Source organism: Vulpes vulpes, chromosome 5 (genome assembly GCF_048418805.1).
Source record: "Vulpes vulpes isolate BD-2025 chromosome 5, VulVul3, whole genome shotgun sequence".
Classification (NCBI taxonomy): domain Eukaryota; kingdom Metazoa; phylum Chordata; class Mammalia; order Carnivora; family Canidae; genus Vulpes; species Vulpes vulpes.
Genome location: NC_132784.1, coordinates 128,545,103 through 128,557,128, shown reverse-complemented (window position 1 = coordinate 128,557,128; position 12,026 = coordinate 128,545,103). Strand labels below are relative to the sequence as shown.

Sequence of the window (12,026 nt, the reverse complement as noted above, 5' to 3'; positions counted from 1 at the left end):
ACTACACTTTCCAATACACAGCACTGCCTTTATTTCTTTTTTTTTTAAAGATTTATTTATTTATTTGTGATAGACATAGAGAGAGAGAGAGGCAGAGACATAGGCAGAGGGAGAAGCAGGTTCCATGCACCAGGAGCCCGACGTGGGATTCGATCCTGGGTCTCCAGGATTGCGCCCTGGGCCAAAGGCAGGCGCTAAACTGCTGCGCCACCCAGGGATCCCCCAGCACTGCCTTTCTTAAACTCCCCTGGGGCAAAAGAGAAAATAGCCTGAGACTTAGGCCTTTAGGCAGTGAAAGGATTAAAGCTTCCCTGTGAGGTTTATGACAAGGAGCCTTCAACCTGGGATTAAAATCTCTAGGAAAGGCCTGGATGCTCATTTCAAACAGGTCTTCACTCCAACAAAGTATAATCGGACCATCTGCTGTTGCTCAGCTGCCACTGTTTCTACCAAAGACTTCTTCGTCATTGGCTTCCTTGGCCTTACCATAATATGGACGCCAACGGGGACAATGGGATGTCATTTGGATGGTCAGACTTATTCAGTTGCTTTACTAAAATGAGAGGTCAAAACTTAGAGGAATCCACGGTATCTGAAAACACAGTGGCTTTTTTTGTTTGTTTGCTTTTGACTTTCTTACCTCCTCCGCTTTGCGACTATAGAACTCCCTTGCTTGTTGTTCTGTGAGCACTCTCTTGTCCTCAATTTCCAAGACGAACCCTGCCTCGATAATCTTCACGTAGAGAGTAAGGTCAGATCCAGATGCACCACGGGACAACATGTAAAACAAGTCAAGGACATTTGTTTCTTGTGTCTAAAAAACCACCTGGATTTGAACACATTTCAGCTGAAGACCTCAAAAAAGGATCCATAGGGCAGTAGGTTTGAAGAGGCTCAAAAATACATAAACAAAGAAGGCCCTTTGCATGCCTCCTGGTATGTAAGTTTGCAAGGCTTGAACCACAGAATTTCTGTTATTTAAATGACTTGCCCCAAAATGTGGGGCAAGTCATTTAAATAATAACTAAATTAATAATTTAAACTAAATAATTACCTAAATTCCAAGGGAAGAATCGTGGCTTTCTTGAATTATTCGTAAAAACACAAATCTATAAGCACTTTTAACCATCTACTTCAAAATTGGTTTGACATTATTTTTTAAAAGGCTTTCTAATCAATTGAATTTAAATTAAAAATTAATTACATTTAAGTGTAAAAATTAAATTAAAAAAATAAAAAATAGGGACACCTGAGTGGCTCAGTGGTCGGGTGTCTGCCTTCGGCTCAGGGAGCCCACATCAGGCTCCCTGCATGGAACCTGCTTCTCCCTCTGTCTGTGTCTCTGCCTCTCTCTGTGTCTCTCATGAATAAATAAATAAAATCTTTTAAAAAATAATAAAATGAAATAAAAGAAAAAATAGAAGTCTTTCCTTTGTTAAGGCTATAACTCATAATCTAGTATATTTTACACTTTACAGGAAAATCAAAAACAAAACAAAACTATCCAAATTACGGGGAAGTATAGAATTTGAGATTTTGCCAAGCTTTGTCTTAAAAAAAAAAAAAACTTCAATGACAAATCCAGTTTGCATGTCACTCAAGTATAGTAAAATGTAAGAGTTTTGAAGCAAATATGACAAGTCTAATGAGGTACTAAACGATGAAATAGAAGTATAATCTGGGTTCAAAGCAACCCAGTAATTACATTGTTTGGTGGGAGTATCTAGCACCAGGTACCTTCTGCTTCTATTATGAAAGTGAATACCTTACTGGTTCCCTTGGTCTTTCGATATGGAAAAGCACTACTTAAATCTCTCTGAACCCTCACCTAACCGATAGTCCAATTTGAATAATTTCTAAATACTCAGATCATGTCTTTGTTACCTTGCTTAGGGCCTGACAGCAGAAAGTAAAATCCAAGCAATATTTAAACTTGGTAACTTTTCCATTACTATAATTGAAAAATGCAGTGTGTCCTTTTTTTTCCCATTCAAAACATTCTCTAGTATTTTTGTCCTGCTTTTTTTTTATGTAGCCCTTTACCATATTCCAGAGAGATGAAGTATTTAGGAATATTCATAATTTACATCTCTGACATGTTATTTACTATATCAAAACAAAACCAAAAAAAAAAAAAATGGTGATGAACTCATAATTCAAAGTAATGCCACAACTAAAAGAACTTAAAAAACCATATAATTTTGAACATCTTTAATGTCCTAGTCATTTAAACCTACTTGAATAAGGAACAGTAAAACCATGTAAATATGTGATATTACTTATGTACGGAGGATGGGGGTACAGTTTGATGCCCCCCCACCTTTCATACACATCAAAATCTGGAAGAAAAGTGCTATCTTTAGAGAGTAATATTATTAAATCAGTGAATAAATGAAAGAGACCATACAACCCAAGATCACGGATCTTTGACTTTCAGTGATAATGCTGCAGTAGCTAAAGAAAGAGGGCATGATGGGAAGTTCATCAAGAGAAGGCCAACCCCTTGAGGTAGCTCCTCCTTGGTGACCTCCTCTATTCCCCAAACAAAATTCTTTCGAATTTCAATTTACTGTTGCTGTGTTAACACAAAGTCATTGTTATGGAGCTAGCAAAGTACAGCCTGCAGTCAACATCAGGCCCACCACTTGTGTTTGAAAATAAAGCTTTACTGGGGCACGGCCACATCCATTTGTTTACCTACTACCAATGGGTGCTTTCTCAAAGTGATGCCAGAGGTAAGCAGTGGTGTTAGAGATCATCTGCCCCACAAACATGAAAATAGTTACTCTCTGGCCCTTTATATGAAAAGTGCGCTGACCTATGAATTAGAACTCAGTTTTCCTCTTAAAAAAAACTTATTTGGGGGCAGTCTGGGTGGCTCTAGTGCCACCTTCAGCTAGGGCATGATCCTGGAGACCTAGGATTGAGTCCCGCATCGGGTTCCCAGCATGGAGCTTCCTTCTCCCTCTGCCTCTCTCTGTGTGTCTCTCATGAATAAATAAATAGTATCTTAAAAAAAAAAAAAAGTAAAAATAAAAAAACTTATTTTAGCTCTAAGGCAAAACAATAAATGCTTCCTTATTCTATTTTGCATCTAAGAAAGACCGTACATTTATGACAACATCAAGAAAATAAAACAAGCCAATGTGAGCTTATAACAAGTCTATGTTGATAAAAACTAAACAGGAAGAACATTTGTTATCATCCAATATAAGAAATGTAATTTTTATCACTATTTATATTGGATGCTGGTAGAGCAAAGTTCTTTAAATAAAGATGTTTGAGGGATGCCTGGGTGGTTCAACGGTTAAGCATCTGCCTTTGGCCCAGAACGTGATCCTGGGGTCCTGGGATCAAATCCCGCATCGGGCTCCCTGCATGGAGCCTGCTTCTCCTCCCTCTTCCTGTGTCTCTGCCTCTCTGTGTCTCTCATGAATAAATGCATAAAATCTTTAAAATAAAATAAAGATGCTTGAGGGATGCCTGAGTGCCACAGTGGTTGAGCATCTGCCTTTGGCTTAGATGTGATCCCAGAGTCCCAAGATCAAGTCCCACATCGGGCTCCCTGCATGAGCCTGCTTCTCCCTCTACCTATGTCTCTGCCTCTCTCTCCGTGTGTTTCTCATGAATAAATAAATAAAATATTAAAAAAAAAAAAAAAGATGCTTGAGTAGATCTAACCTTTGTTAAGACAAAACATTCAAAGCCTTCGGAGGTACCTAGCACCAGAAATTTGTTATGTTCTATTTCACTCTAAATGATAAGCTTGTCTCCAAATTGACAGTTTAGAAGTTGTTACGTTGCAATTAGTTTAAAGTATTTTTGGGAAATATCACTTACTTTTTTTTTAATCTCTAGAGATTTTCTAGTCATCACAGCATCAGGTTTGATAATAACAATAATGTATAGTTGTTCTAGGAAAAAAATAGGAGAATTTCATTTTCCTGGTACAAAGTCTAGATAATGAAGGATTTGCCAATAATAAATGTAAATTATTAATGTTTAGTGAATTTTTGTCCATTGAAAGCTTTGTTCTTATTATGACATTCCAACTACCAAGGAGTTTCTACTTAGAATCAAAGTGCAGTTCCTATATGTGCTTGTAGGAGAAATATTCACAAGAATTGGTGGTCCACAGACAAAAATAAATAAATAAATAAAAATGAGAAAACCTGTTAGGTGGCACTAGTTATTTTAATATAATTCACATGCATTAAAATCACATCCTTGATCAGTATCACTGATCAGTGGAGTTTCGATGCAAGCAAACATTACAGACTGATGAATTTTATCATCTAGAGATTTATCCACATTTATCCACACATTCTCATGATGAGCTTTTAGTGCACAATAGCTCACTGAGCACACTGTTGGTCTCTGCTCCCTCCAAAGCGTGAATGCACACTCACACACCTGTACAGACAATCCAGGAGGGAAACTGTTAACTGTAAAGTAAACTGGCCCGTGGGTCATGGAAGAAGAAATTACTTTCACAAGGTTCTGGAAGATGATAAAGGATAAAATAAGAGGAGGCTGCTGTCTAGGGAGTCATAGGGGATAGGAGCCTCTGGGCCCGAGTAACCTCTAAGGGTTGTGCCCACAGAGACCAAAGGAAAGGCAAGGGGAGCAAAAAAGTTTTCTTGTTAACAACTAAGTCTAATATTATCCTACTGGGCCCTTACCAGTAACGTTGAGGTCACCACTGCCTTTTTGCTCTTACATGTAGGTGCTATAATTAACATCCATGTACACAAATTCCTTGCCATTACTCTGAAGGAAATTTACTCACCAGCACTTTCATATTGTACTTCCCCAGCATCTTCCACATCTGAGTCTACAAACACAATTTCACGATACTGTGTAAGAGAAATGCAAATCGAAGTTATGTCTTAATATGACAGGAAAGGTTTTTAGAAATGTTTCTAATAAATACTTACAATCCAAAGGATAGAGGGTAAAGTGGGAATCTGCCTACATTTATCTAATACTCCTTTTTCCTGTCTTCCTACTGAAATAAAAAGAGGAATCTTTAGAATGATTGAGGTGGGAAGAATATCAGAAATAATACATATGGGAAATGGTTAAAAACCTTAAAACTTAAGAAGGGTACAAGGAATAAAATAAGAAAGAAGCAGAAATTAATAAGTAAGAAAGCAATAAATTAGGGACACCTCAGTGGCTCAGTGAGTTGAGCATCCAACTCTCGGTTTGGGCTCAGGTCATGATCTCAGGGTCAACAGCATAGAGACCTGCATCAGGCTCCATGCTCAGTGAGAGTCTGCTTGAGATTCTCTCTCTCCCTCTCCTTTGCTCTTCCCCTGCTTGCTCTCTCTCTCTCTCAAATAAATAGATAGAAAGAAAGAAAGAAAGAAAGAAAGAAAGAAAGAAAGAAAAAGTGAGCAAGAGATACATAATTATGTTAAAGATCAAAAGGACATTTGATGAGTTTCAAGATCTTAGTAAACTAAAAACAGAAAAATACCTTCTTAACTTCTAAAAAATCATCTTGCTCAAAACAATAACCAATTTTCTACTTTAGAGTAAAATACTAGGAAGGATGGGGATGAGGGTTCCTTAATTTTTTGAGAAGCCCTTAAAAAGCTTCTTTTTTTAACTATCTGAAAGGTTTATATATTTGCATATATACATTTTCTTGGCAAGAGAATGCATAATTTCAGAGTCTCAAAGAAAAGATCCCAGAATGTATGGAAATGACTATCCAGGAAGCTCTCATTCTTATTATAATCAAGAATAAGATAATTATACCAGCTATAACTTCAAATTGATCTGACTTTATATTTGCTGGACATGTGCCAGCCAATAGGGCAGCCACTAACCACATAAGGCCATTTCCAGCTCTTGAAAATGAAGTTAGTCCAAATGAAGATGTGCTGTGATAGCTACATAGCACATTCTAAAGATTTAGTATGAAAAAATGATGGGGAATACCTTATTTTTTATATTGAGCACATATTTAAATGAGAATCTTTTTAACATATAGGATTTAATTTTTTTCACTTTTTTCTAAAAAAGAGGAAAAGAAACCATAAAAGACTCTTAACAATAGAGAACAACTGAGGGATGATGGAGGGTGATGGGTGAGGGATGCGCTAGATGGGGTGTGGGCATTAAGGAGGGTACTTGTGATGAGCACTGGGTGTTGTATGTAAGTGATGAATCACTGAATTCTACTCTTGAAACCAATATTACACTATATGCTAGCTAACTAGAATTTAAATAAAAATTTGAAAAGAGGGGATATCCCTGGGTGGCTCAGCAGTTTAGTGCCTGCCTTTGGCTCAGGGCATGATTCTGGAGTCCCCGGATCGAGTCCCATATTAGGTTTCCTGCATGGAGCCTGCTTCTCCTTCTGCCTGTGTCTCTGCCTCTCTCAGTCTGTGTCTCTCGTGAATAAATAAATAAAATCTTTTTAAATTTTTTTGAAAAGACAAAAATAATAATTTCACCTTTTTCCTCTTTGTTGTTTTTTGATGTGACTGGTAGAATATTTTAAATTATGTATGTGACTCACAACATAACCTTTTTTTTTTAATCATAATACAGGACTGTGCTAGACCAGGCAAATAGATAAGAAAGCTAAATAATAGAAGCATTCAACAAAATGGTAGACTATAAACATATTAACACATTTTGTACATTCACACTTTTATTAATTAAAACAGGATATCATTCTGTAAGAACAATCAGACCGACAACAATATAACCACAGAATAGAGCACACATAGAGAAAGGCACATAGAATATAGCAATTAAGACTATGTGTTAATGGGCAGCCCAGGTGCTCAGTGGTCTAGCGCCGCCTTCGGCCCAGGGTATGATCCTGGAGACCCAGGATCGAGTCCCGCATCGGGCTCCATGCATGGAGCCTGCTTCTCCCTCTGCCTGTGTCTCTGCCCCTCTCTCTCTCTGTGTGTCTCTCATGAATGAATAAATAAATAAATAAAATCTTAAAAAAAAAAAAAGACTGTGTTTAGACGTCATTCTGTCTGACATCAAACAATTCTGGTTTCAACACTGGCTAGCTAGCTGCTTCTGCAGAAACGACTTCATGCTTTTAAGTGCTGTCTTACCATTTGTAACTATCTCATAAGATTTCTTGAGGCTCCCATTCAAGATGGCAACATAAAAGGCTCCTGAACTTACCTCCTCCCGTAAACACATCAAATCTACAGCTCTATACAAAAAAGTTTTCTCTGAAAGAAATCCAGAGAAAGGCATGTCAGGCATGCCTTTCAACTACATGTCAGGCAAATGAGGAAAAAAAAAAAAAACACCTATATTGAAATGCGTAGGAGAGTAGGAGGGTTTTAAGATACAACTTGACCATAAACTTCACCCCCACCATCAGAACACACAATTGGGAGGGAACAGCTAGCATGTCCTTGAGGACTCGTGCCAAAAAAAACATATAATATGCCAAATTTTAAGACTTCCAATTGAGAGAAAGATCCCCCAAGTCCCTAGCTCTGAAAGCCAGCAGGTCCCCCAAATCCCTAGCTCTGAAAGCCAGCAGAGGCTAGAGGAAACCAACAGTTCCTACCAGGCTGGTAAGGACTGGCTGTGGCTATCCTATCAGTGCTCAGAGCACAGGCAGCTCATGGACATGCCCAGTTTTTCTCTGGAAGAAGCCTACTTGAAACTCTTAAAAGTGGCAGCCTGTGAGTCAAGCTCCCAAATTAACACGGATCTAGGGGTTGACTGCAGTGCTCTCCAGAGACCAGGGAGGTTGGCAGGTGCCATCTCTGCACTTTCCTACTCCAGGTGGTGGATGTCCACGTGAAGATGGCTTGAGCACATCTCATACCCCACCCTGGATTTTGTGGCTGCTCCCAAAGGACACATCCCTGGATGGCCTGACTATGGCGGCCAGGAGAGACAGTGTTGGTGGGTTCAGTGCAACCATCTATGTTTGAATAAACCATCCATACAGAAAATCAGTATGAAAACACGACTTAAACTATATGTTAGGCCAGATGGACTTAACATTTACAAAACATTCTATCTAAAAGCAGTAGAATACACATTCTTCCCAAGTGCATGTGGAACATGCTCCAGGAAAGATCATATGTTAGGCCATATCAAGCATCTTTTCCCACAACAATAGCATGAAACCAAGAAATCCACTACAAGAAGAAAACTGAAAAATTCACAAATCTGTGAAGATTAAACATGCTACCAAACAACCAGTGGGTCAAAGAAGAAATCAAAAGAGAAATCTTAAAATACCTGAGACAAATGAAAATGGAAATACAATATACCAAAACTAAAAGGGAAGTTTATAATGATAAATGCCTACATCAAGAAAAAAAGGTCACAAATTATATCCTAACTTTTCACTTTAATAAGCTAGTAAAAGAGAACCAATGAAGCCAAAATTAGTAGATGAAGGCAATAACAGAGATCAGAGGAGAAATAAATAAAATAGATACTACCTAGGCAATAGAAAAATCAATGAAACTGAAAGCTAGTTTCATTAAAAAAATAAAATGACAATTATTTAGCTAGACTCTCAAGAAAAATGACAGAGGACTCAATAAAATTAGAAATGCAAGAGGGAACATTATTAAAAATACTACATGAATACAAAGAATCTTAGGAGACTATTATGACCAACTATGAAATCATTATCTCAGAAAGTTACACGCAAGGGCACCTGGGTGCTCAACTGGTTGAGCATCTGGCTCTTGATTTCAGGTCAGCTCATGATCTCAGGGTCATGGGATAGAGACCCGTGTTGGGCTCTAGGCTGCAGAGCATGGAGACTGCCTGGGACTCACTCTCTCTCTCTCTCTCTCTTTCTCTCTCTCTCCCCCTCTGCTCCCTCTCTCTCTCTCAAAAAAAAAAAAAAGTTTTGTCCATGACCATGTTAACTGCACTATTCACAATAGCCAAGACATGCAGACAACCTAAATGTCTATCAATGGAAGAAAGGATAAAGACAATGTGATTGATACACACACACACCATGGAATATTATTCACACACAAAAAAAGAAATCCTACCATTTAGGACAACATAGATGGACATTGAGGGCAATATAATTAAATGAAATCAGTCAGACAGAGAAAGACAAATACTATATGATCTCACTTATACATTGAATCTAAAGAAACTAAACTTATAAACACAGAGAACAGAATGGTGGTTACCAGAGGTGGAGGGTGGGAAGTGGGGAAATTGGATAAAGGTGCCCAAAAGGCACAAACTACCAGTTATAAGATAAATAAGTTCCGAGGGTACAATATACAGCATGGTGACTCTACGTGACACTACTGTATGGTATACTTGAAAGTTGCCAAGAGAGTAGACCTTGAAAGTCCTCATCACAACAAAAAAATTGTAACTACAGGAGGTGACAGATGTTAAACTTAGTGAGGTGATCATTTCATGATATGTACAGATATCAAATCGTTGTTATACACTTTCACTTCATACAATGTTAATTTGTCAGTTATATATCAATAAAACTAGGAAGGAAAAAGATTTTTATCAAAATTAAATGCAGATATCTGCTGGAAAGTCTTAACAAAGAGCAATTCCTCAATAATTCCTGGTTATTACAGTTTTCACCAACAAGTAGGGGGGTGGTGTGAGAGACACAGATAGAAAGAAGGGAAAGGGGATCCCTGGGTGGCGCAGCGGTTTGGCGCCTGCCTTTGGCCCAGGGTGCAATCCTGGAGACCCAGGATCAAGTCCCACATCAGGCTCCCGGTGCATGGAGCCTGCTTCTCCCTCTGCCTGTGTCTCTGCCTCTCTCTCTCTCTCTGTGACTATCATAAATAAATAAAAATTTAAAAAAATTAAAAAAAAAAAAAGAAAGAAGGGAAAGGGGAGGATTCCCTGACAAATAAGTAAACTTGAAAAGTAAAGAAAAACATCTTTGGATGAGAAAAATCACTATTATAAACGTAAATTCCCTATATCTGTCATTTGTCCATCTTCCATCAAAATGTCCATTTTTTTCTTAATGCTCATAAAGTACTTTGTGTGTGCTGTGGATATTAGCACGTTGACACAGAGTATAAGCATTTTTCCCAGATTGCAGCTTTCCTTTTACGTTTTAGGATGCACTTCATACTTTTAAATAAATCTATCAATTTTTCCTTTTTTGATATCTCTGTTTCGTGTTATGTTTACAATGCCTTCCCCAACTCATGACAATACAGACGTTTGCCAGTATTTTCTTCTAATACGTTTATGCTTTGTTTCTTTGTATTCGGCTCTTTAATTCACCTGAAATTTATATATAAAATATGAGAAGAGGATACAAATTTCTTATACAAATAGTTAACCCAATATTCCTAGGCCTGTTTATCAAAGTTTTTATCCTTTCCTGATTTAAACTGATATTTTTTTATTAGCAAATGCTCAATACAAGCTTGAACTTCCCTTTATTTATATTTTTCAATATTTCTCGGCTGGCCTCTACATACCGTTTTAAAATTCATGCTTGTTGTTCTTGTTGTTGGTTTAATGCGCATGGATGTATTGTGTGTCGATGTATTGCGTGTGCTCATGTGCACCTGTGCATATGCTTGTGTGGGAGGTCTTGCGTGTGCATTTCAATGAACACCGGTAGCTCTTCTTTATCTGCCTGTATTTCTGATCACTTTCCTCTGTGGCTTCCTTTCTTATGCTATTATGTTCATACCTCCACATGCTTTGTAGTTTATTTCTCAATTTTTAAATAGTTCATCTAACATTACACAGATGATACATTTCACACGCAGGCTCTTATTCTAAGTACTCCACCAAAGTGTACTCTTGTTTCCTTTTGTCAGCCAGTCTTGGTCTCCTTTCCATATCAGTTAAGTACAGAGCTAGAACATACTAAATAATATCCTGCTGTATGGATTTGTATAATTTATGACCAAAATTACAGACATTTTATGGAACCTGTTCGGCATTGCTCGACATTTAAATGGATTCCAAATTTTTAATAACAGACAACCCTGCTATAAATGCCCTTTTCTGTATTTGTCTTATTATCTTTGTAGGGAAAATTATTGCAGTGTAATTGCTAAGTCAAAGGATACATGCATTTTTTTAAGGCTTTTGATTCCTCTTGCCAAAACACTTCCCGGAAAGTCTGTACCACTTATACACCAAGATGCTTGGGGAAATTCCTTAGGAAAGCAACAGAAAAGATGTAATGCATTTTTTTAAGAATAAAATAATAAAGTATTACCTGAGGGCGAACCATTTCACCTGCTGCAATTTTCTTCTCCTCATTTATCAAGTTAGTAATTTTTTTATTAACAAGTGGTGCATTTGCACCATTGATCCTTGCGATAATTTTGCCATTCTATAAAGGAAAGGAAACCATGAAGGAAACTTCCATTTTCAGGATAAGTCCGAAATTCAACTTAACAAAGTCACCCCCACTCTGTCCCACCCTCTCCCAATCCTTTTTTAGCTATTGTAATTAGCTATTTTAAAATAAAGTATTAATGATGTGAAAGTATGCCTTGATTCGAAAAACCCAGCTCTTGGAGTTTTATCTCCACATTGTCTGTCCTACAACCAAAGGCAAGGCATTCCTGCATTACGTTCAGTGATTCTTTACAGGCCTCCCAACACTACCTTCCCTAATTATTCTTCATACTATGCCTCCTTTCGCTCATCTTTCAACATAGATTTTCAAAAAACCTGTTTATTGGCACAGTACCAGGCATGATGGTACGGAACAACAGTCCCAGTATGTGGTCTAATTAAATTATAAAAAAGGAGGGGAAAAAAAAAAGCCCACAGGCAAACATATGTAATATAACAACCATGACAAGTACCACCAAGTACAAAGCACTGGGAGCATCTACAAGAATCTGTCCTGGTCAAAGAGATCAACAAAGTTGTTTATCAATATCAGCAAGGGATTCTTGGGTTAAAATATGTATAATGGGGGACCCCTGGGTGGCTCAGCATTTGAGTGTCTGCCTTCAGCTCAGGGAGTGATCCCAGAGTCCCAGGATCGGATCCCACATTGGGCTCTCTGCATGGAGCCTGCT

At 37.9% G+C, this 12,026-nt stretch overlaps 1 protein-coding gene across 5 annotated transcripts in view; it reads right to left on the bottom strand.

Moving 5' to 3' along the window:
- NME8 (NME/NM23 family member 8) overlaps window positions 1–12,026 on the bottom strand; it is a 50,594-nt gene that overhangs the window by 27,064 nt on the left and 11,504 nt on the right. For all 5 annotated transcript variants that reach the window (XM_072760028.1, XM_072760027.1, XM_072760029.1 and 2 more), the window contains 4 exons: window positions 11,210–11,326; window positions 4,790–4,856; window positions 3,841–3,914; window positions 641–733 (listed from right to left, as the gene is read on the bottom strand). In XM_072760028.1, the coding sequence (XP_072616129.1) occupies window positions 641–733; window positions 3,841–3,914; window positions 4,790–4,856; window positions 11,210–11,326 (351 nt within the window). The remainder of the gene's footprint in view (window positions 1–640; window positions 734–3,840; window positions 3,915–4,789; window positions 4,857–11,209; window positions 11,327–12,026) is intronic.